Source organism: Sardina pilchardus, chromosome 10 (assembly GCF_963854185.1).
Source record: "Sardina pilchardus chromosome 10, fSarPil1.1, whole genome shotgun sequence".
Lineage (NCBI taxonomy): Eukaryota > Metazoa > Chordata > Actinopteri > Clupeiformes > Clupeidae > Sardina > Sardina pilchardus.
The window spans coordinates 29,150,051-29,176,123 of NC_085003.1; the positions used below are offsets into that span (position 1 = coordinate 29,150,051).

The 26,073-nt window shown below is 45.8% G+C and overlaps 2 protein-coding genes across 2 annotated transcripts in view; both read left to right on the plus strand.

The window, feature by feature from the left end:
• The first annotated feature begins 97 nt into the window (after nt 1–97).
• Nucleotides 98–11,289, plus strand: lrrc56 (leucine rich repeat containing 56). Its single transcript, XM_062547521.1, has 13 exons — nt 98–438; nt 563–748; nt 848–935; nt 1,306–1,366; nt 2,806–2,902; nt 3,664–3,861; nt 5,689–5,866; nt 6,189–6,377; nt 6,666–6,733; nt 7,562–7,707; nt 7,803–8,035; nt 9,186–9,540; nt 10,449–11,289. Exons 2-13 carry the CDS (start codon nt 575–577, stop codon nt 10,627–10,629), a joined length of 1,968 nt encoding a protein of 655 aa, XP_062403505.1. The 5' UTR covers nt 98–438; nt 563–574; the 3' UTR covers nt 10,630–11,289.
• Nucleotides 11,290–13,865: 2,576 nt separating this feature from the next.
• rassf7a (Ras association domain family member 7a) overlaps nt 13,866–26,073 on the plus strand; it is a 33,394-nt gene continuing 21,186 nt past the window's right edge. Inside the window, exon 1 of the mRNA XM_062547522.1 lies at nt 13,866–14,025. The gene's annotated coding sequence lies outside the window, so the exon portion shown is untranslated. The remainder of the gene's footprint in view (nt 14,026–26,073) is intronic.

The following is a 26,073-nucleotide window of genomic DNA, read 5'->3' on the forward strand; positions in this document are numbered from 1 at the left end:
CATAACCAATAATTACACGAGACCTTTCGCTTTCGGGACACAAGCAACGGGGATACATAGAGTTTCAGATAAGTGGACTACAGATCCCTAGAGGCTCGGGAGACCCTCCCGCTCACGGTATCCAGGAAGTTGTATACCGTTGTCAACCAAACTTACATGGCAAAATGTGTTGTTAGCTGCAAAATGTAGGTTTTTTGGTGAAGGACGGTGCGACTCGAATTATCCTTATTTTGAATTCAGCTAATACTTGGGCACAGTCCTATTTCTCTCGACATGTCACTGAACGAAGTGAACATTGATTGTTTTAGTAAAACAGTGGTTCATCTCAGTACCATTATCTGGTAACTTGTGGTCAGAAATCAGCTAACGTTATCATAGTTATTGCTAGCAATCCGACATAGGCAACGTTAGCCCCTCATCCTAATTTCAAGTGAGAAGGTAAAGTATGTCATACATTTGCTTAACGTTAGCTTAATTAATTTACCCTAAAATATTTTCTTGACATTAAGACCTTTTATACTAACATTACCTAAGGCTTTTCATTTGACTTTGAAATATTCAGGTAATACACTTGATGATGAACAGTTCTCAAGAATCCAGGTGTGCAAGTCGCCCAGGTACAAGTCGCCCAGGTACAGCTAGTATGTTAATAACAGAGTTTGGTGGAGCCAGTCAGATGAATCCTTCTCCAACAAACTATGAAGATGCAGAGGTGCTGGTAGAACTTAATCTGTCTTCAGAAAAACTGGTAAGACTTAAGTGAAATCAAATCCATCTTAACTTAAAGGTGTTTAAGAGGCCTTTCCTTCAGATTGACCAATGAGACATGTATTGTTTGCTTTCACAGAAAGCCTTGACAAATAAAGAAGACCTTGACAAAGTCACCTCATTGGAACTGTGTGTCGACACACAACACAGTACCCTTGGCAATTTTGGTAAGAGAAAAATTCTATAGTATGCAGATGGATCAAGGTGTTGGAAGTTTGAGGAATATTACTGTTTCCCTCAAGTTTTCCTTGTTGATGAAGAATTTCCACTAGCGTGACTATGTTTTGTCTTTGTAATGATCATTCGAGTGATTCTGACCACTGATAATGATTCATGACAACACTTAAATGTTTAATCCCAGCCTCTGTATGGGAGCATGCACAGACATGAAGGTATAGGGGCAACAGTGAATCACTTGCGTTTAAAACACACAGAATAACAGTTAAACAGACTATTGGGTGTGGTTAGACGTCCGTATGGATGACATCAGAGGAGACTTGCGAAGAACCGTGACTTGATAATCTTATCTTCTCACAGGTACCTACTTGCCCAACCTGACACAACTGAGAATGAGCAACAGTTTGATTTTTTCCGTGAGGTAAGAGTGTTCTCCTCAGTCTTTCGTTATGATTAACAACCATCTGCCCTCTTACATTTTCTTTCTTTCTTTTTTCATATTGATTAGTTTGTAAATTTCACATGGTCATAACCTAAGCCATATAAAGGATATGGTGTTGAGGTCCTTGGGGTGAAATTATGTAAAAGAAAACACAGCCAGGTTACTGTCTTAGCAGAAGAACAGGCTCAGAAAACACAGGCAGTCACTGTGTGTGTGTAGGGGGGTATGCTCTCTCTCTCTCTCTCTCTCTCTCTCTCTCTCTCTCTCTCTGTCCTCTCTGTAAGAGGGTCGGGTAATTAGAACCAGAGCTTTGAGTGCTGGCCTTGGAAATCTCTGTCACGCATCCTGTGCTGTGCTGTGTTGTGCTGCGCCCGGCCTTCGTCTGAGAAAGCTCCGTCGCTGGAATTTGGGTTGTGGTTGGGGGATTGGGGATGGAGTCGGAGGTGTGTGTGTGTGGGGGGGGGGGGGGGTAGTTGGGGTGTGGCTTTGAAGACAGAAAAGACAGAGACTCTTAATGCACCCAAGGGTCCTGTGAGCCCTGCCAGAGCTCTGTGATCGGCTACAGGTGCACGGCAGCTCTGTAGCCTGACGGGAGGACGGTGGGGAGCGACGGCAGGCTTCAGGGAGCAGCAAATCTGTAGTGCTTCCTGACTGCTATGGATGTACCAGGTCATATATCTGAAAATCCTCTGCTCTTTCCCCCCCTCCACCACCACCACCACCCCACCATCTCTGAGGTTGCTGGCTGACTAGCTTTGTGAACGAAGCCCAGCGTGTGTGCGTGCAGGTCCACCTGCCATTGACAGAATTTTAAACTATTGCACATCTAATTAAGCTGTCTCTCACACCCGTCTCGTTGTTGTGTCCATGTCTGTGATGAAACTGCTTATAGGGGATTCTTAACTGACCTGATTACAATTGCAGCTGTTTATGTGTGTGTGTGTGTGTGTGTGTGTGTGTGGTATGTGCGTGTGTGCATGCATTCGTGCATACAGTACAATACATATATGCGTGTTGTTAGGACATTGGAATGATTATGAAAAAATGCAGCATCACCCCTAACCTCTCTCCTAATACTCATGCACATGACCGTTAAAGCAGATTGCATGACTTAAACATGGAATAAGTGGGTTCAGCAAGGGTGTCACTAATAACATACTGCTGTTGTTGAAGCTGACTGTGTTCATTTGACACACTCCAACATACACAACTCTGTCTGAACTGTATAGAGACGTGGGGGGTGGGTGGTGGTGGGGGTCCGCCAGAAGTCTGTAAAGCTCTTGATATCACTTCCCGTTCGGGGGTGTTGAGGCTCTGGATAAAGTGTCAGAGTCCATTGGACACAGGAAATGGGCCTGCGAATGGCAGTGAGGGGAACGGGAGGGCGTGCTTGCTCATTGTTGTCAGTGTTTCCTCAGGGACCTCGGAACAACTCTTTCCCACCTGCAGGTCCTCTGGCTGGTCCGCTGCTGCCTGACTGACTTGGATGGGATCGCCTCGCTCTCCTCTCTCAAGGTTTTTTTTTTTTTTTCTTTTTCTTGAAATCACTGGGGCCAGGGTGGGGAGGGATAGGTTTTGAGCTACAGTACATGACAACGTGTACAGCTTAGGTAATCAGTGGTTCCACTGTGCTGCTGTTTAAAAACCCAGTGTTTCTCAGGAGTGGAGCAAGTAAAGAAGGAGTTCCTGCAGCACACGGATGTTCAAATATTCCTTCTTTTTTTTTAAGAGAGGCACACAGAGATGTTTGTGTGCGAGTATATTTTGTTGCCTTTTATTCAGATAGGACAGTGGAAAGTTACAGGAAGCAAGCGGGAGAGAAAGATGGGTGAGATGGGGATTAGATTAGAACCCAGGTCCCTATGTGCACTTGGGCCTGAGAGGGGTACAGACTCGGCAGTCACTCGCACCTCTGCTCCACCTCCGCTCCTCCGCTAAACTCCTTGCATGAATAGTTTACTTTAAAGGAACACACCCAATTTTGGGGAAGTAAGCTTATTTGCTGTCCATCTTTAGAAAAGAGGATAAATAACACTTCTAACATGGAGCTATGGGCTAACTGGTCTAACCCACTTTCAGTCAACAAATAACATCATTTTCTCATCAAGTTAATGTCAAGTTCTTAAAAGTTTCATTGTGATAAGGTGTAAAATTCAGCCGATTCAGTCCTGTTTTATTTGTCTTTGTTCAAGAGGTGGATAAGATGGTCATCCTTCCTTTCAGTGTTATTCTCACTCTTGTGGGCCTGAGAAATAAAATCCCCCTCTCATTTTCAGGAGCTGTATGTGGCCTACAACAACATCTCAGACCTCAGTCAGGTCAGCATGCTGGAATGTCTGGAGGTGTTGGACCTGGAGGGCAACGACGTGGACGATCTTGTGCAGATCCAGTACTTGGGTCTGTGCAGCCAGCTCACAACTCTGAACCTGGAGGGGAACCCCGTCTGCGCTTGTCCTCGCCCAGAGGCCACAGAGGTAAAGCAGGAGAGAGACAGAGAGAGGAGGGGGAGAGAGGGAGAGAGAGAGAGACAGAGAGAGAGGGGGAGGGAGAGAGCGAGATAGAGAGGACACAGGGGTAAAGCAGGAGAGGGAGAGAGAGAGAGGGAGAGAGCGAGATAGAGAGAGAGAGACCATCCTTCTGTTGCTGTCGCTGCAACAGCTTCTCCTTCCTCAGCCTGTTGTTGTTGGAGTAAACTTGTTTTCCTCCTGTCTAGCCTCCATTGCTAGCCTGCAAACCGATTCAGACTTCAGATAATACAAAAAATTTTTTGGGATGCATGTATTCTGTCTTAATTGCATGCCGTCATGTCTGATCTGTGGTTGTGGTATGCGAGACAAAAACATTAGCCTAGCCTGTTTGTCATTTAAATCAAACCCCTGAGCCAAAAATAACCTGGACCAAACAAAAGCCATCGGAGCCCTCTTTACACATTTGGAGTTATACTTTTACTGATAAATGGTGCTGGCTAATGCAGCTTTGGTCCGAAGATGTTCTACTTGTTGATGGCGAGAGCATCGGATTCAGATCGGAAGCCGGTTCTAAGGAGGCGTTGGGGTCGATCAGATCGGATCAGCTGGCTTCAGCCTCTTCTCCCTGCTCTCTGCTCTCGGGCTCTGGGCGTCAGGTCCTGGCCACGAGCCACGGTCCCACACCACGTCTATGCACTATGGCAGTGGGGATGGGGAGAGATAATGGCCTCACAGGCCATCCAAATGCAATTAATCACCTTAGAGACATGAAAGACACTGGATTATGTTTGATGTTGTGCTGGCAGTGTGGTTCTAGATGTTTCCTAGATGAGATGCCTGGAAATGCATGGTCCAGTATTTAAAACACACACACACACACACACACACACACAGAGACAAAACAAAAATTCTTCTTCACAAAGGAGGCATGGATCATAGATTAGTGAAACTGAATTTAACGGTATATTCAAAATAACTGTATTATTCCAAATGATGTAAGTATAGTTTTATTGACCAATTTAAGAACATAATTTACACCTGCAAGTGATGATGTGAAAGAACAGGTCTTGAACACAGATTTCTTGACACATTTCTGTAGGATTCAGGAGGCGGCCTTGCATTGCTCTTCATTATTTCATTTCCACGGCTAAGTTCTGGCACGTAGTAATCAGTTTATTTTCACTCACTCACTCACTCACTCACCACTAGGAATTATGAAAGTAGGGCAGCCTGCAGTTAGGGCAAAGCCTGATTTGAATATGCATTAGTCTGCGAGAGGAGAGTAAGGGGGTGTTCTCTTTTTCTGAACCCCTCTCTCTCTCTCTCTCTCTCTCTCTCTCTCTCTCTCTCTCTCTGGGCTTGATTTGTCATGCTAGTGTGGGCACATACAGGGGCCTGTCTGTGCTAGCGTAGGTCTTGCACACCAGCGTCTTCTCTGTTTCACTCAGTTGGCTCTGTTTTGGTCTGATCAAAGCCAAAGTATATACATGGGATATTAGCGTACACACTATTATGCATGGCTAGAAGAAGTCGATGGAGGTCACGTTATATGTCTTGTGATCAAACTCACTAGTGTTCTCCATTTTTTCCCTCCACCTTGGTTTACTTTCAGCTTTATTTTACGTTTCTGCGGCTGATTCTGTTTTATTTGTTTTTTTCTTTCACTTGTTATAATGATTTCCATTGGTATGTAAAGCTCAACACATGTGTGTTTTTTTCCCCCCTCTGAATTGCTGTAACTTACTTTATGACCGACTGCAAGCCTTTGCCAAGCTTAGGTAGTAAATCCCTGTGGGGTCTTGCTGGCGTGTTAATATTCACTTCTTCGGACAGACGGAGGAGTACAGCTACCGGTCGGCGGTGCGGGAGCTGGTCCCGCAGCTGCGCTACCTGGACGACGTCCCGGTGGAGGAGGCTGTGGCAGAGAGCCGAGCCGCGGTTGATGAGGACTTGGCCCTGCTAAAGGAGTCCATTAAGGAGAATGCCTCCAGCAGCAACCTGCAGTATTTAGGTAGTGAGAGGCGGCGGCAGCAGCAGCAGCAGCAGTGTGCCGTGTGCCGTCACGTACACCCCTCCTTCCTCTCTTGTTGTGATTTGATGCTCAGAACCAGATGCAACGTAAACCCCAAGGTTACGCATATAACCCACTGGTGCGTGACAGAGAGGAACAAGCGTAGACACGCTGTAGCTAAAGCAGTATCCAAAAGCATGCACTTTAATGCAAAGAAAATCTTGCAGTCTGTTAACAACTTACAGCTGTTTGTTAATAACCAGACTATATTATGTCATTTGTGGTCTGAAGTAGGCCTGTCTTTTCTGTGTTACATCCATAGAGGAGAGGGCTGCGAGCGCTTGCTCCCTCTCTAGACCCGGTTCTGCTCAGCGGCCCGGTTCGTCTCGCTGCCCCTCCAGTGGACCAGGCAGTTCCAGAGCTCTGTCCTCCCCAGGCTACAGTTCCAGGCCTGGCTCAGGTGAATCAGACCCAGACAGTTCAGAGCCTGATGCAAGCGAGTTAACACATGGTGAGTGTCCATATCAGTCCAACGCTAAAAATGCCTGTAATCTTTTTCTCTATATAGTAGGTCAAGTGGTGAAGTTACTTGAATGGATTAAATCTTACTTATTGTTTCTGTCCTCAACTCATTCCCCAACTATGGTGGTGGCATGTCCTCCTAACCAGAATGTATGACAGGAGTTGTGCACAACACTGCCACCCAGGGGACGTTCACAGAAGTGAGCAAAAGTTGACTAAGCACACTGCACACATTAAAAACCACCATCGTAAGTAAAGCACCTCTCTGTTCTTCCAGGAGCGGGTCGTGTCCTGTTGTGTGGAAACCCTGTGCAGGCTCTCAGAGCTCTCAGACAGAAGGCCAAGGTGAGCCGATTGTTGTTAAACCCGAGCTGAACTCACGCGTCTACAGACGCAAACAGGAGCCCTGGAGGGCATGATAAAAGGCTACGATTTGTTGCAACAGCTTTGTCAGCGATAAAGTATACATGATCAGCCATGGCGATGGCAACGCCGTTGAAGAAGTCATTAACTTTGGGTGGGGTTCATAACTGCCGTGCTTGTAAAAACAGGGAAATTGCACAACAGAGTCGTGCAGCTGGGTTACAGCTGTCTTTGTCTGAACACAGCTGTTTTGTCATTGTCAGTGTGGTGGGCTGGTCATGCAGCACCAGATGAGACTGTGGCACTTCTGGCGACGAGAGGCCAGAGATGGCCCTAGATGTCCATCGCGTTCATTTAAATGGCAGGCTTTTGCTCTGAAGATAAATCCAAAACTTGCACACATGCAGCACCCATCTTTGCTGTTTTGTGCTTGCATCAGAATTGCTACTTTGAGGTCTGCCTTAATGAGGTGTTGGATTGGTCCAATTCAAACTAAACACAGCAGCAACCACAGCAGCAATTTAGACCAAATCCCTTTACGGTGGTTTGCCACATCAGTCAAGTTTTTTTTCCCCCACTGCCTGAACACAGTAAACTGAGTACCGGTAAGCCTTTCAGATGTATGTACAAAAACGTAAAAGGATCCCTTTTCCATTTGTTTCAATGCAAAAACATGACCTGAGTGAAAACATCAAACCTGACCCCTCACTCTCCTGCTGTGTTTAGTTTCTTCTCATTTTCTCCTCATCACCCTCTCATCTCTCTCTCATCTCTCTCTCTCTCTCATTTTCTCTCTCTCTCTCTCTCCAGCCTCAAGCCCCTGCCTTGCCCCTCACCCCCTACCGGCTGCCAAGCCATGTTCCAGAGCACACCTATGACACATACGAGGACTCAGTCCAGTGGAACCGCAGTGATGTGTACGCAGAGCTTCGGGCTTGGAGAGAAAAGCATAACAAGTACTGCCTTTATAACTGTCAGACCTTTACACTGGGTAGAATATACACTTGTCATGTATTTCTGAAATGTGTGTGTGTGTGTGTGTGCGCGACAGACGGCTACTTGCCATTGAGAAGGATCGCCAGCCACAAGTGATGGCCATACTCCACAGCGAGGAAGACGATGAGGACAGTAAGGACGAGGACGAAGAGGCGACAGGCCACAGTCTAGCCAGTGATCATGAAGAAGAGGAGGAGATGAATACGAAGGACAGCGGAGAGAAAAGAAGCAGTAAATGCTGGAGCAGCATAGATTCACCTGACTCCTCTTTCTTATCTCTCTCTTCAGGTGAGTCCGCCAAATACCTCTGAGCTTGAACGGTCTTTGGTATTATTTGCCCTCAATGGTGCCTTCCAGACAGCGCTGCCTTCAAGGCACTACTCCCCTCAGTTTAGGGGTAGGATGAGGGTTGAGGGGGTTAGGGTTAGGAATAGGGTAAAGGTAGTGCCTTTTAGGCTGTGCTGCCTGGAAGGTGCCGTTGGGGCACAAAATACCATTGAGCAGCTTGAACACTGCTTAAAACTGCACATGACGGTCTTTATTGAATGCAAATTAAAATAAGGATATCTGACTATTCTCTATGCACCTCGTCTTCAATAGGTCTTGACTGTACTTGTACATGTATAATTTTAATCTCTTCTGACAATCAGGTTTGTTTAATCAAGTTTGTTTAGCTATATAGACAGAAACAAAATGTTTAGCTATATGAACAGAAACAAAATGTCGTTTTGCAATGTTGAAAATATCATTGCAGTCAATATTTTATTGTTGTGCCCATGTGTTAAGACAAGTGGATGTCAAGCAATAGAATGTCTCCTTACATTGGCATGTAGCACAAGAAAAGAACATAAGTGTGCCTTATTTACAGACTGCTACCATAATTCATAGTGTATACTATAAAACATAGCTTATACCATAGGTGTGTGTTGTACACAGAAGAGAGGAGAGAAGGAAATGGCAATAAACCAGGATATTTGAATGAGTGTACTATAAGGGGAAAGCCAGTCTCGCTTTATTTGTTCAGAGGAAACAGGAGCAGTCTCTTCCCTGTCAAGAGGCGGATGTTCTGTTGTACGCTTGAGGCCAACCAGTACCCTGACAGCCTGTCTGACTGAACCAAGAGCCACACTTTCAGCTTCAGTGTTTGTCTCTTAGAATAAAAAGAAGACGGGAAAAAAAAAGTTTTTTTTAGAATCCTAGAAATGAAAATGTTTTTTTGCGATCTGTATTGTGTTTGGTTGGCTGAAGGGGAACAAAATGTGTCAGTCTACAACTGTGTGCTATAGATGCCAATTGTGAGTAGGCAACAGCCGATAAAACTTACTACACTAATGAGCCAATGCTCACTTAGAACATAAACAACTGCTAATGAATGCACTGTATGTGTGGATCAGTAAATCTATTTGTGCTTGTTTTTGTTTTTGTTTTTTGTCCACAGACCTGTCCGAGCGAGAGGCCATGTCTCCTGATGACGACTCGAGGCCCTTCCTCCCATCAGAGTTCACCTTAACTCCGTCGCCCCCTCAGCCGCCCACGCTGCCCTCTACTGGCCGGAAGCTGCCAGTGGCACGCGCACGCAGGCTCAAATCCATCCAGCACCTGCCACCCAGGGGCACCAGGCCAGCTCCGCTGGGTGCAGAGTCAGGCGCAGAAGCAGGCCCAGAACCTGGGGAGGAGGAGGAGGAGGAGGAGGAGGAGGAGGTGGTGAGGAGACGCAGTCTGACCGACTGGAGCACCGGTGTGGCCTGCAGACCAGCCTCCAGTCCTGTGGTGCAGGGCCACAGAGAACCATGGTATGTCTACCTCAGTCAAGTCCCCTATTTACATTAAAGGAAATCTGGTGATTTTTCACATAGATCTCTGCTTCTCGAGGTCACTGAGTACTGTTGGTACTAAAAAAAAAAATAACAGTACAGTGCTACTCTCTGGGGGCATGATATTGAAGATAGGTAGCACCGATTTCATGGTTATTTCCCTACCGTCCTCAAACAGTACTCGATGACCTCGAGAAACAGAGATCTGTTTGGAAAATCGCCAGAGTTCCCCTTTATTTAACTTAACTCTGTATACATATTATATCCAAATATGACCTGGTACATGTAGGTCTACTCTGGGTAGCACAGAAAGTGTGTAGACTCGTAAGGTAAATGTTTATAGACATTTATAGGGAAGATACTGGGGAAACCGCTTTATGTTTAAAGGATGGCTTGTACAGTGCTGTAAACGATAGAGGTGTAAGATGAGCTACTCTCCACAGCTGAAAATGTATGATGTGCAGGGAAGCTGGACAAAGTTTTCATCAGTCATCTGTAATTGTCTAGCCAGTGAAGATGAATGGGAGGGAGAATCAGGGGAAATTACTTTTGCATGGACTCCGAGAATCAAGGACATCTGGATGTAACAGATGTGCAAAGTTTTCCTCTCGCTAGATTGATTTGCCAACATGAGCGCAATCTTTATCAGCTCCTTATTGTGAGTGTGTTCCAAGGCTTACTTTGGTTTTCCAACAGGGCGCTCTTTGCCTAACTTTACATTGTTGTTGTTTTTCAATAAGGAAGCCATTTTTGCACTCATTTTTCCTGCTAACCTCTGAATCCTCATCCACTCTCCATCTTTAGTGTTTTGATTTAAACATTTCCCTCTTGGCGCAAGTACAGCAGGCGTCTGCATTAAGCACCCATCTTCTTGTCCTCTTCTTTAGCGTGGGGGCTGCTGGAGGATATGCTCTGGCCAACAACAGCAAACACCATCAGCCTGTCATAAGCTCCAAGCTAACAGACGGACCCGCCCTAGCACGACCCCGCACTGCGAGGGCTGCTCTCCAGAGACTGTCGAACCACTACCCTCTCCTGCCCCAGAGAGCCAGTACTCAGCCCAAATGAGCCTGCCAACCTCTCATCACTCGTATGGTATGTCTCCCAAAAGCATCATTTTGCAACGACCATGATTGGTAAGGGGGCATTCAGAACGAATGACTCTGCCATTGTCGCATGGCAACACTTTTGGAAAAACACACCCCCCCGATGTTTTGTTTTTAGCATCTTCTGCATGGAGCTGATCTTGTGTTTGTTGTGTCACAAGTTTGTTTTTGAGTTTTGTTTTTGTAATCTTTTTTGTGGTGGCTGGATGAATGTAATTGTACAGTAAATAATTTCCGATATTTTTTTTCAGAAGGAACAACATGAAATATATATATATATTTTTGAAGCTAATTATTACCTGGTCTGTATTTCCTTGTCATTGTTTTCAATTCTAACTTGTGCTAGCTGTGAAATCTAGTTTTGATCCACAGTGGGAAGAACAAAATTGTAGTAGCAGCTTTATCAGATGGTTTCTTTGTGGTCTGTGGTGTGATGCTAATTGCTGCAGTGAGGAGGGTGCAAGTCATGTTGGTGCAAGACCGCAGATGGTTTGTGAGATTACACTATTTACTGTTGGTTTAAGGAGACATATCGTCAGCTGATTGCTACTGAGTTTTTCTTATTACTGTGTGTGTGTATGTACATGTGTGCATATGTGTGTGTGTGTGTGTGTGTGTGTGCTTGGGTAGTGGGGGCACCACAAACCTGATTAAAACTGGACCGTAAAGAACTCCCAATGTGTTTACAAGTGTGTGTGTGTGTGTGTGTGTGTGTGTGTGTGTGTGTGTGTGTGTATGTGTACACACATATGTGCATGTGTTTGTGTGTACGTGTGTGCATAAGTATGTGTGTGTGTGTGCATGTGTGTACATGTGTGTGCATGTGAGTATGAGTGTGTGGGGCAGTGGCGGTTGCTGCTCATTGGAATAAGGGAAGCTCTGATAAAAATGGTCAACTATTAAATTATTATTATTGCTGCTATATTGTTATTTGAGGGGGAAATATATCCTAAACAGAATAGACCAAACAGTAGCCTGACGATTTTGCGGTGTTTATCCAATATTCATCTAGCTTTTCCTGCACTGAGACCAGCCCACTCCGTAGTGCCATCGAAGTCCAGTGAGGCCGAGCCTCTATGGGGATTTTAATGGATCGTGTCGTCACAGCAATGCATTAGACGTGCGAAATCACGATAGATGACAGGCAAAACCTTGTTGCAAAACGAAACTATAACGATATAGCCATGAAGTTGAACACGTTTTTAGCATGTTCTAGTTGGAATATTAGGCTTGCTAATGTAGCTCATAATAGGCATTATTTCATGCAATTTTCCGTGATATTTTAGAGGAGGCTGAGCCTCCCCTGCACTCAATGAGCAATCGCCTCTGGTGTGGGGAGTGGGGGCACAAACTGCCTTTGGGGGCAGCCGTGGTGTACTGGTTAGCGCATCAGGCTTATAACCGGAAGGTTGCCGGTTCGATCCCCGACCAGTCCACCACGGCTGAAGTGCCCTTGAGCAAGGCACCTTACCCCTCACTGCTCCCCGAGCGCCGCTGGTTGGGCAGGCAGCTCACTGCTCTGGGTTGTGTGATTCACCTCACTGTGTGTTCACTGTGTGCTGTGTGTTCACTAATTCGGTTAAATTGGGTTAAATGCAGAGAACTGAATTTCCCTCACGGGATCAAAAAAGTATATATTCTATTCTATTCTATTCTATTCAAACCTGATTAAAACTGGACAATAAAGAAATCCAAATGTGTTTACATGGTTGTGCCACTAGGAGGCACTGTTTTTAAAGAATGTTTTTGTATGCATGTCTGGTTAGGACAATAGTTGTAATGGTCTACTTACTACACGTGTTATATTGTATCTATTTGTGTTCTCCTACACTACCTACCATTCTAAGCCAAAGATAGGGTATGATTTGGTCCAAAATGTCTGTCTGGAAATATGTTTCTCTAATGTCAAAGAATCCTAAATGTCATCCTAAACGGCGATAGAAGAGGATTTCAGACTTTCTGTAAAGTTTCTGTAATGAGGCCCCAGGTGCCTTAAATCAAAAGTAATCTGTAAAGGTTCCTGTAGGTATTCACAGAACAATCTCAGTGCTGATTCAAGTGTCCTTGAATTTCCCCTTGGGGATCAATAAAGTATCTATCTATCTATCTGATAACATGCCGTCCGAGATCAAGAAAGAAAAGACTCCTCAGGGTATAGCCTACTATAACTCACCTGTGTCCCTCACGAATGGTGCTCATTGGCCTGTTTTGACAGTAGCTACTCAGTGACCCTCCCAGTTCACGTGGTCTGTTTGATGGCAGGTGAGTGACTCTGAGGCGGCTGAATTCTTCAGCAAGCCCAATCCTGCATTGGAGCAGAGCAGAGCGGAGCTGAGGAGAGGAAAGGAATCTGCCGTAAACAAATGAAAGACAAACACAGTGCGGCACTCTTTCCAAGCCTTCACTCCTCGACTGCCCTGCCCTACGTTCCATCTTCTCCCACCCCCAGCCTGTGGAGGAAGGCAAGAGAGGAAAACAAACAAAGGTCACAATCACAAGTTATTAATCACAGAGGACAGGTTGGAGACAGGCCACTAACCATGGCACTCAAGGCATTCCTCACAAGTTTTTAAGAGGCCGGCTTTTAAATTCAGTGGAATTCATTAGCAATGATTATTTAACGCATTCATCTGTTATGGAGAAATGTTCACATTCCACCCCAAAGATCTGTGAATAATCTTTGTGTGTGTGTGTGTGTGTTGTTATTAAGTCTGTCTGATGTGTGTGTATACATTTTCTTAAAACAAGTTTTGTGTAGATAAGACATTGCTGCAGGCCTATTACGCATCATTAGCCTCGTTGGGTAAACCTTATGCCACAAACCTTTGACAACAAGACACGAACGTTTCACGGCAGTGTAGGTAGGCCTGTTGTATTTTGCCTTGAGCAGCCTTGCCCACACCAAGTCTCTGTGGTTGTAACAGTGGTTGCCATAAGAACACTCAGTACAACAAAACCTCTTTTCTGGGCGTCTCTTTCCAAGTAATTCTAAGACACCCACGGGGAAATGGAATAATAACGAAGTTGTTTTTGTAATTAATATAATTACGTTAGTCCGTTAAGGATGTCTGTTTCATGCTTCAATAATAATGCATTGAGACTGCTTTCTGACAGATAGTTGTCGTTAAATCGGGGGAATGATCAGGAATGAGCGTGCATCGCCAAAAAAGTTTGCCGCAAATATGACCCTGCACGTTTCCCTTTAAGATGTTAAGTAGTGGCAACGGCGCTTTCATTCTGAAGAGAGATGCACTGCTCCGGGGTTCTGTAGCTCATCCTACCCACCAGAAGAGGCTGAAGTAACCGGGGGAAGAACAACTTTTGCCAAGTTGTTACACGCAACTTCGGTGTTAAATAGGTGAGCGAGCGTGATGTAGTATTTAACTTGCTAATATGTGTGATACAAATATGATAAAGCCTACACGGTTTGTTATAGAATACGCTACCAAAGTCTGTATAGAGGTTTGCTTCTAGCCCACATGCTCCTTTATATCGAGCTATTTAGCTTGTTAGCTCGCTGTAGATCTGCGAAGTTGTCTGTACTTGAACGGGTTTTTTATTTTATTTTTTATTTTAACACCATATTTGGTAGCTTTCTAATAGACTGTTGGTTATGGTTGGAAAATCTCAAGCCGCATCATCGCTTCAACTACTACTGCACCTGCTGTTGCTGCTGCTGCTGCGTAGCTCTCGTTCCCTCCATCCGTCCTGTCTATCTGCATTTTTAGTTACATCCTAACGTGACGTGCAAATGCTGGACACAGTTGCGATGATACTTTGTATTGTATGAAATGTTTCGGATTTGATTGTATCATCTTGTGTGTGGTCGTAGAATGATTTAATGATTTGTGGTCGTAGAATGATTTAATATGATTAAGCAACAAATTAAATGTCTATGTCTACGTCCAGCTTGTTTTCCAAAGTGAGGCTGTGCATTTCTTGTTCTGTGGGCTGCTGTAATGTCATCAAGAGATGGCGAGGTATTGTGTCCGAGTGTGTCAGGTGCTGATGTAAGCAGAGACAGATTAAGTGTCAAAGTAATTGATCCATGTGTCCTTGGCTTGTTGTCCACATGGTAAAAGCAGACTGACTCTCTGTCTCACACTCAGTGTCAAGCTAGTTCATCTGCACGTAATACTTTCTTTGTAATTCTTTTGTTGGATAGTGTATCTCTCTGTCTCTCTTTCTCTTTCTTTTTCTCTCTGTCTCTCTTTCTCTCCAACACTGAGTCTGTGATGCTTGAATACATGAATCCAGACTTTAGGCTGTTACACCATCAGCTTGAGAATTCCGTGCCGTTCCTCTCAGGGGAATTGTTTAGACAGTCATTATACCAATTTTTGGGAAGCATAGTTGAAGTTCCCCTCTGCCAGCATTGCATCTGCTTGTTACACAGCTCACTGCTCTGCTGTGCTATGCTGACGTCACTTGGAAACCATCCCGGGTGTATTGTTAGATAAAGTACATTTCATGGCAAATATGACGTGATTTGCAAGATAGAGGCATGTTTGAAGTCATGATTAAGAAACCTGTGTTAGAAAGCGTTGGGCAGTTTAGAAGTGATTGAAAAGGACAGATTTATGGATGAGCTCTCAGACTTGGTTGTTTTCCCATGGAGTGTGTTAGTTCTAGTTATTCTATCATTTCATAAGAAATATGTGTATCGAATTCTGCCGCCCAGCCTCCCACTCCTCCTCCCGTTCCGCTGTCTGTGAGTCATCTGCCCAGCTGCTTGATGAAAACAAAAAGACTTGTGTACCAGCTGGAGATAGCACTTCCCATTCACAGACACTTAGACTCACACATGCACTCATACGTACCACATGCGTTAGCGCACATGCACACACACACACACACACACACACACACACACACACTTAGTCATTTACATGTATAGTACACTTTGGTGTGCAGACAGAAAAAAAGGCAGCTACTGACACACACGCACACGCGCGCACACACACACACACACACACACACACACACACACACACACACACACACACACACACACACACACATTTATACACTTATCAAACCAGACAACCATTCACAAAGGATGTGAAGAAACACATGGTCGCACAACAACATATGCACACGCAGCAATGATTTGGTTATGTTGATCACATTATTGTAGTTTTGTAACACATGTTCTCCTCTGCTGGCGATCTCACTTAAAGTTCATGTTAAGAACTTCAACATGCAACCACCAGACCACATGTTCAATCACACACAAACACACAAACACACACACACACACACACACACACACACACACACACACACACACACAGGCAGCCACAGAGTGGGACAACTCATGCACACACATGAGTTGAGGCATAAGGTTATTCCAGCGAGAGTGTGGACAAAGCCGCCTCTGGGCTCTGCGCTGGGCCCTGGCACCAGTCCCATGGGCTGATGGAATGTACTCACTATTATGCATGACTCCACAACACCCTCACCATCCAGCCCTGCACCCACCTCTCCCCCACATGCACCCCTACGCACACACTCACACATACACACACACCCCCCCCCCACACACACACACACACACATTCGTACCCCCCAACACACACACACACACACACACATAAAGTTATCCCCCCCGCCCCCCCCCCCCCACACACACACACACACACACAGAGCCATCCTCTCACTCCCCGTCCCCATCCTCTCTGCCTGAGGTCATCGGTCTCCGTTCCTCTGGTTCCGTCATTGCCCATACCGTCTGACTCAGGGTCTGTCTCATCAGTGTTCGGTCAGAAAGTCCCGTGATCCCCTGGTGCATAAAACAACTGATTGTTAGGACAATGGTAATCTAGGTGGAGTCACCTAATGTAGTTTAACGGGCAGGAGTACGTGTGTTTTGTCAATTGTGTTGTGTTACTGGTACGGTACATTACAAATGAGAAACGACAATGAAGCTTCAAACTTTGGAGACCTTTCAGAGTAAACACTAGGTGCTAATTCTAGACAGTCCGACATATTAGAGTAAATGGAAGATGTGCAAGTGTATCTGACATGTTGAAGGTGTTTAGGAAAGCAGGTTATCTTGGAGCATCTCATCTCATTGCTACACCCACACACACACACACACACACACACACACCCACCGTCTCCGAGTCTCAGTGCTATGAAACTCATCTCACACACACACATGCACACTGTCACACACTCGTATAGCTGACCCTTGCCAGCTATCTATGCCCTCTCTATGCCATCCCCTGCCACCAGTTTTGCTCTGCCTACCATGTTGCCCGGCGTTTTTACGACTGGTCTCCATACGACCGTGTTTATTTTAAGGCGAGATGGCAGACAAGACATGCGCAAGACACATTCAAAATAGCTCCTGTTTGAAGGGGGCTAATGGTGACCTAATTTCATGGCTACCGACAGTGAAACGGAGTTAGAGAAATCATCATCAGAGAAGGGCTTATTTTTCCCTCTCCTTCTCCATCCTGTCGTGTCCGCCTCTCTGGATGAATCAGCCATGGCTGTTTGGGGGCTGTCATGACTGTCCAAACCCGTGACGGAGAGACTGAAGGATCCCTTTTGCTATAATTGGACAAAGGGTAATCAGCAGTCTTGTCACAGGCTGTGGAGTCGAGTGAGAATGGGGTCATTTTCCACATGCCAAATGGTTTTCTGAATGAGAGGTCGTCGCGGAACTCAAGAGGGGCTAGTCATTTAGTGCGAATAAAAACAGGTCATTGTGACCAATTTTGCTCTGTAAACATAACTTTTTTTTTTTTTTTGAGTGACCTCTGATAATACATCAGCGTTTTCTAGCAGTGATCAGTTTCTTTCTCCTCTGCCTGATTTTCTCACATTGCATCAATTACAGGCAACCGCTGTGAATTTTCTCCGATGCCCCAAATTAAAAATCCATATCCGAGAGTGAAGGGGCAATTTTGTAGAATGCACTCTTGTGTCTTGTCCTGTGAATCAATATCACTTAGTTTAAAATGCTTTGACTTGACAAGACAAGTCCGCAACCTGAAGATTCACACAGAGAAGGAAAACAAGTGTCAGGGGGTAGACCCTGTGTGCGTGTGCGTGTGCGTGTGCGTGTGCGTGTGCGTGTGCGTGTGTGTGTGTGTGTGTGTGTGTGTGTGTGTGTTGGGATGGCAGGGGAGATCCAGGGTCTCCTCTAGGCCTGTGTGAGAGCTGATAGTCTCTCTGAGGCATGGGGCCCAGGAGCATAAATAACGACGACAATAGGGTTGGGGGTAAGGGTCGGCGTGGCAGACTGCAGGGTTCTTTTGTAACTTAGTCTCCCTACCCTTACACACACATACTCGCCCCTCCACCCCACCATATACACACACACACACACACACAGATCCAGACCCCTCCTCTCTCTTCTGTGCCGTGCGAACAGCAGTCCGGCGGTCATGTGACTTTTTTGTCTGTGCACAATTGTCGCCGTTTGTCATTGGCCACTTTCTTTGAAAGAGCATCGGTCTCCGGGGCAACCGAGAATGGCGGCACCACTTCACTCAACCGCGCACCTCCTCCCCACCCCCGCCCCTCCTCCTCCTCCTCGACAGCCCAAGCTCCCCCTCCTCCTCCTGCTCATCACAGTGCTGTGAGACTCGTCTCTCACACACACACACACACACACACTGTCACACACTCATATATTCAGCTCGCCGCGCCAGGTAGCTGCAACTCTCCTCTGTGACTCTCCCATACGGTGGTTGCCTTCTGTGGAAGTCTTCCCTACACACCTTTTTTGAGACCGCAGGTGAGTCATCAACTGAACTGCTACTTTTACTTTTCAAAACATTCTGTTTTAAACTTGTTTGCAGTCCTCTGCTTGTTTGTCCCACTGCTTATTGGACTGATGGCACAGAATGGACTGGCCCAAAGCATGTTTGGGGTTGTTTAGCTGTGGCAATTACATACTGTAGACAAGATAGGCTAGCAGTCGAATGATTGAAATGAAATGGAATTTGATGTCTGGAAAACATTTTTTTGTTATGAACGTGTGAAGGGCATCTCCTTGGTAACCAGACAGACTCCATGAAACTGAAGAAAAGGTTTGTCCTGTACTTTAATTGCAGTGGCCACTACATTCACTGATGTCCTTTGTCCACCTCCCTCAAAGCCCAAAGCTAATCCACACAGGCAATGGTGCTGCTGGCACTTGTAGCTTGTGTGTCTTGTAAGAGATCCTACCCTGCACAATCTGGGTATCCTTCCCTGGCTAGGTTAACAGCCCTGTTAGCCTTTGCTCTGTGGGTTAAACCTCAGCTGGAATATTGTTTTGTCAGGGGTTATAGATGTGTTCTGTCTGGTCTTTGTGTTTTGTGTCTGGGTGATTTTTCACTACTGGGCTTCATTAAACAGACAAGATATGCCCTCTCAAGGCCTCCTCTCAAAGCCACTTAAGCGTGTGGCTGACTGTTTTGTTACCATGGCGATGGGAGCACTCAAGGAGGACGCTCCCCACCTGTGCTGCGCTCTCCTGTTTTGCTCGTCACGCCGAGCCTTTATCCCACAGAGCTCTCCCGTAATGCCTTCCTGAGCCCGGCTATTGATACACGCCTCAATCAGAGAAAGAGACAGAGGCGACAGTTCGGCAAACAGACAAATAATAAAAAACGCAAAAACATAGATTTTGTCAGGGATTTGTCAGGGATTTGTTTGTGTATATTGTGCGTTGTGGCTGAGTTGTAAGGAGAGTGAAGTTACTTCAGAGATATTCCTTCCCATGTGGTTGACTGGACATCTGCCCTAGGCCTTGCTGATGGCGTAATGTAACGTGGGGACTATAAACATCAAAATAAGGCATCTGTTACTGACTGGATGGGGTGATGTCATCCCATTGGTTAGTGGCTGTTGGTGCAGATCATGCTCTTGGGTGCATTAAGGGGAATTCTTTTCTTTTTTTCTCTTTTTCTTATTTCTTATTTAATCACGGTGATGTCATTTTCTGACTGAGCAATCCTGAAATTCCAGCCTGCTGGATTAAGTCAAGAGTTTGTGTCTCCTGGCTATTATAGGCTTCGCCTTCAACTCTGTGCTTATTTATTTATTTATACCATGATATATTTCTCTCTCTCTCCCGCTCTCTCTCTCTCTCGCTCTCTCTGTCAGACATGTGCATACACACCAAACCTACAAACTTATTCATGAAGTTACTCCCACAAGAACAAGTATGAGGAGTTTCTAATGGAACATCTTTGGCACATGGCCAAGAAGTGTTGGGAAATACTGACATTCTCTGTGGGTTTGTCCTTGTAGAAACATTGTGTTGAAACGTTAGGTGGAGATATCACTGTGTGTAGACACGTTGTCAATTGTGAATTGTAGAGAAGGAAAAACTCGATTTAAAATTGATCGATTGAGTTTGAGAGTTGGTTGAGAATCAAAAGAAAAATTTGTGCGAAGTGTATGTTCTCATTATTTTAGATGGTATTACTTTTATAAATAATACAAATGCTATAGTATTCGTTGGCACCAAATCATATTTTATTAGTCTGGTTTTCACCATACTAAGCTCAATCTTTTAAGATTGAACATTAGTCTGGGGAAGATGCGCTTTGATTCTACTACAAAAGAGGCGTGATCAATGTGCATCGTTCAAATGACTCCGTACGAGCGGGGCTAGTTGGTAAATTAAATTTTTAGCCTACCAAAGCCGAAGCAACAGCGGCTGCTGCTTTCGTTTCGTTGCTGCTTAAGTTTCGTTATCGTCACGTCACCGGCCAATAGCGTGCCAGGACTAGAGTATGGCCGTATCTGATTGGAGCCAAAGATTCTGGCAATGAAACAGCGAAAGTAGACCTGTGGTATCCAGCCTGAGCTGCCGGGCGAAATTCAAATTCCCCGGAAGTTCAGGCAGGGTTCACCCAGCCTAATATTTTACACTTATTTGGTGCAAAATAAAATGCAATTTCTGGACATGTCAGATAGACTTGGTTGACGAGTACCTGATACTTGGTTGATGAGTTGTCTGTCATTAGGGAGATACTGTATGGTGCGAGGCCTGATAACTGCCTGCTGGACCTGCTGGTCCTTTAGCTGTGATATATATATTGTGCACTGCACTCTGTCCTGCTATCCCCAGCCCAGCTGTATCCTTTGATCCAGAGCAACGGCGAGAGGACGAGGCTTTTCAAAAGCGCCATTGTTCTCACAGGTGGGCCAACGACTGTCCTCCTGCATGGCATTTGGTTTGCGTGTCAGAGAGGGAGAGGCAGTGATACAGACAGAGACTAGACCGGCCAGAGCCGCTACCCCCCCCCCCAAACCCCCCACCCTCGGACTGCATGGGATGGCGTTACTGGCCTTTTGTGTCCCCCGTGCACTTTGACCTTCGTTCACCTGACCTGTTAGTTTTTCATAACCCCAACTTCCTGTGCCTCCACGGGGCCTTTTGTGATAAAAAATCAACAGGACACATCGAGCTCACTTCCCCTCTGACCGACGCTAGTCCTGATGCATTCCCTTCTTCCGTGCACAGACTTCTGGGAAATCGCTCGCTGGTCAACGGAAACTTCCAGTGCTTCTTTTGATTTCAGGGAAGACTCAGAGCGTGACTGATTCCCTCTGAAAAGGAAGAGACTCTCCTCTCCTCTCCTCTCTTCTCTTTTTCGGCAGAATGAAAAAAGAACGCCATGACGATCAGATTGGCGGGTGGCACCACCACCACCGCCGCTGCCGCAGCCGGTTAAGACCAGTCGGTTCTGGTCACTGTGGCCAGGAGCAGGGGAGCAGCGGTCTATGGCCAGGCCCCTCCGCTCACAGGCCCAGTCACCCAGAAACTGTTTGCTTGAGAGCAAAAGCAACAAAGGAAAAAAATCGAGAGGGACAGAGGGGGAAGGAGAAAGAGAAAGGGAGGAAGAGAGAGATGTGAGATGTGTGGCCAAAGAGTGGTGTGTGTGTGTGTGCCTGTTTGTCTGTCTGTGTGTGCCTGGCACTGAAGGGAGCAGGGCTTTTCAGACGGTTGGGGATTCGGCAATGACCAAAAGCCACAGTCCGACCATGTTTACCTTCTCCTGCTCCCAGGCCCGCCGATGCTTATTCTGACTCTGACCCAGCGGTGAACCTCCCCCACCATGTGCTGTGCACTGTGCTGAGCCTGAGAGATGTGAAGAGAGTAAGAAAGAGAGAGAGAGAGAGGGGAGGGGAGGCGGGGGGGGGGGGGGGGGGGTTGTTTGTGTCCACTGGGAACGTTTCCCTGGGCCTGTGATTGTTTTCGTCCAACCCGATGGTGAGCCCGGGCAGCGTTGGCTCAGAAGGGTGTTGTGGACGTCAGTGGCACCGGGCGAGGGTGAAAATGCACAAAGCCATGTAGCGCTCTGCGACCTTTTTCATGATCGCAATGTTAAGTGTATCGACTGCTGGCGGCGCCTCACGCAAGTGAAATGGCTGATAAAAAAACAGGGACGAAGATGTGACCTGACTTTCAATCAGGAGTCGGCGTGTGTTATTCCTTCGTACAGATGACTGAGCTCCTCGGCAGTTTTCCTCTGCCATTTTCAGGAGTTCATAAGAGGAGGACCTCGGCTAAGGAGAGATATTGTATGGCATTACGTCGACTATAAAAAGCCTACAGTAAAGTATATGACTGAAGATGAAGGGGTGGCGGTGCCAAATGTTCCTAAGCGGAAGGGACAAAGCCTGCCTTTGTTCAACTCTGGAGCTATGTGGCCGTGTGAGAGTGGAAAACATGTAATTACAGACGTGAAAGATATGTAGACTGCAGCGAAGGTACACTGACTATAACAACAGCTTAGATCCCCAGGATCACACTGGTCGTAATGACAGGCTGACGCTATATTTAGTGCTGTTTGGAATAAACAGCAATAAAGCATCGCCATCCTAATTATCTTCTTTCCACAAAGGCGAGTGTCAACGAGAGAGGAGGATTGAGAGAGAGAAGGGGAGAGTTAGTGAGTGAGTGAGTGAAATCTAACAATAACAGTAATTCTCTCTCTCTTTTTGAAGATATTACATGACTCATTACTGGGGCTTGCTGTCATATTTTCCTGTGCTTCATTGTTGGCTCAAATAAGATAGTGTATCAGCTTGTGTCTGCTGGATAGTAAAGATAAACCCCTACTCTCTTGTTTTGGATGATCACATGTGTTCATCAGCATGGCAACATTTTTTAAACATGCTTTAAGGATCATTTTTGCCAGCTTTATGTTTTGGTTGGGCAATCTTGCAGATTGTGGAGTGTCCATGAATTCTTGATCTCTGCCAAGAGTCTCCTTTCCTCATCTGCAGGTCTGAGAAGGAGGGGGTGGCTATTGGACCTTGCAGACAGATTGATCCTTTACTGTGCAGGTGTGCCCACTTTATGCAATAGGTGGGAGCAGATGGAGGTCTTGAAGGCTTTGCAGTGTTATTTATATATATATATATATATATATCTATATATATATATATATATATTTCCAGCAACTATTTCAGCAATGAATCTAAAAGTGTTTCTGTTATTTTAGTACAGTATAAGTGCAGTATTTAATGCTATGAATAGATAGATAGATTACTTTATTCATCCCCAAAGGGAAATTATGGTGTCACAGCAGCTATTGATAATATTAACATACATACAAGTCATAGATAAATTACAACTGGATATAAAGTCTCTGTGCAATTGGTTGTAAACTGTGCATTGTCTCTCGGAACGATTCTCCTCTCGCAGAACAAAGCAGAGTTATTGTAAATAGTTATGGCAGTGGGCAGGAATATTTTTCTACAACGGTACTATTTGCAGCGAAGTTGAAGCCACCTCCAGCTGAAAACACTCTGTTGTCTGAGTAGTTTGTTCAGTGGATGTGAGCTGTTGTCCATAATGTCAAAAGAACTTTTACAACATCCTTCTCTCGACAACCAACTCTAGGGGCTCAAGTGTACCTCCAAGGACAGAGCCAGCTTGTTGAGTTTTTTTGGTGTCATTTTTTCTGACATTGGTGCCCCAGGTATACAGGTAAATAGGCTTTTTATCAGTTAAATTGGATTTTCAAAGTTGGATCATCTGGTGCTTTCTCTCTGCTTAGTGTAGAGATGGAGAAAGGAGGGGTTCATGTCTACTAGGGGTGAGTGGGAGATATGGGTGGGGGAGGGAGAGATATGGGTAGGGGAAGGGAGAGTGGGAGGCACCCTGAGAAATGCCTGGAAGGTATCAGTGAAACTGGAGGTGCCTAATCCCTCAATCCCACCGACTCTTCTAATCTCAGAGATGGAATGGAGGAACACTTTCAGTATCAGTAGCTCACTTTCAGACTCTCAGAACCATTAGAGGGTTGGTTTGGTTGTCCTAAATTATTTTATTATGCCGCTCTGCTTTTGTGCTATGTTGAACGGTCTTGCACTAGTTCTGCTTTTCTTTTCAGTGGTGTTATGTTCACACACAAGATATTTGTCTTACCCTGCATATCCTCTCAGGGATTTTGTGCCAAGGAATTCTGTACCTCTCTTTTCTGTACCGACTAATGCCTGTCTGCAGCCTCTTTTTCCATTAGAGAGAAATGAGCATGATGGATTTCAGACAAATGTCTTCCATCCCACACGCTATCACGCTATCTCTCATTTGCTCAAGAAGGTCTTCTGCCTGCCTGCCCTCCTCCCCCAGGGAAGGGCAAATCTCGGGCAGTTGCCCCCTTCACCTCACTTTCCATCTCCAGCTTTTTTTTTGTTGTTGTGGTGGGGCCTCGTAGGAGGGGTAAGAGAACCCGGGTGACCCTGACATAGCGGCTGTTGGAGGTGCCAAAAGCCCCATCCCGCTGAGGCCTCTGAAGACATTTGCCCTTATGCCCTCCATATGGGGCAAGATGGCCTTTATAATGGCAGTTATAGTTAGCTATTAGGGGTGCAGCTCCGTGGGTGGTTCAACTTTGTTTTTATTGAGTCATAATTGGAATAGATGGAGGATTAGATAGATGCTGTGGATTGATTGAACAGGTGTAGGGAGAACGAGATGTTAGTGGGTTATATGTTTACGCGCGGTAGTTTATTGCTTTGTTTTGTTAACAGTGCTGTAAATGGAATGCGCTTAGAAGAACGCACAGATAAATGAGCACGAATCATCATTGCACAGTCACAAAAGCACAAAGGTCAATCAAAGCAGTGCTCCACAAATCCATCCCCAGGCTGATGATTATCTGGCCGCGTTCCAGCGTTGGAAACGTAATTGTGTTTTTCCGGTTTGCGAGGACGGCGACAAGAGATGATGGTGCTATTTTTGCGCGCCGTTCAAGTGGAGACCTGCAGCCGAGGGACCAGGATGGTAGGCTTCAGAAAACATGGGTGTGTGTGTGTGTGTGTGTGCATACAGAGAGGCGGAGAGAAGTAAGAGTGAGGGAAATAAGGGAGGGAGGGAGGGAGAGAGAGAGGGATAGAGAGACAGAAAGAAATAGAATAGATCAAATTAGGAGAAGGAAAAAAGGATGAAAATGAAGGTTTACAGAAAAAGTGTGACATCGAGACAGAGAGAGAGAGAGAGAGAGAAAGCGAGAAATTAGGGAGGTGAGGTGAGAGAAATAGATTGTCTGTTGAGAGAGATGCACAGTGTGTGTGTGTGTGTGTGAGAGAGAGAGTAAGAAAGAAAGAAAGAGAGAGTGATGCAGTGTGTGTGTTAGGGAGAAGGTGTTAATGGGAAACAGGCCGTGGCTCATGCTGTTTCTGCGGTGCTGCCTTGCCTCCGCGTCAGAAGTGTCTCTCTGCTCCCAGCAGCGTGCGTCCGTGAGTGAGCTTGTTGTCTCTCCGTGGGGCTGCTGTGCAAACGCCTGTTCCCCTTTAGTCACACAACCCCTACGTCCTCATCTGCGTTTGAAGTCTCCTCTTCTCCTCTCCTTTCATGTGTGCTTTTGCCATATAAGCCCACAGGTCACATTGTCTTTTTGGCTGGTCTGGTCTGGTCTGGTCTGGTCTGGTCTGCTGGCACTCCCTCAGCCACACACACACACACACACACACACACACGCACACACACACATGCATACATACATACACATACATACATACATACAGTACATACACACACACATATCCACATTCAAACACACATTTATACACAAACACACACACACACACACACACACACACACACACACACACACACACACACACACAGAGAGAGAGCCTGATTAAACTGCCCATCTCCAAGGCAAATAAGCCCCGGGCGAGTTGAGTGGGCATCTGATTCAGGCGAGCATGAGCTCATAGCAGGAAGAGCACAATCACCTGAGCGCTATTTGCATTGTCTGTCAGCTGGGCATGTGATTCAGGTATATGATAACAGGATGCAGCTGAGACCGAACGCACACGTGCACAAGTACACGCAGATTTAATGGTTCACTTGCATGTGCACACACACATACACTCACACAGACGGACAAGCACACGAGTGCTCTTACAAACACACGGTGCAACACATCCCGGCTGT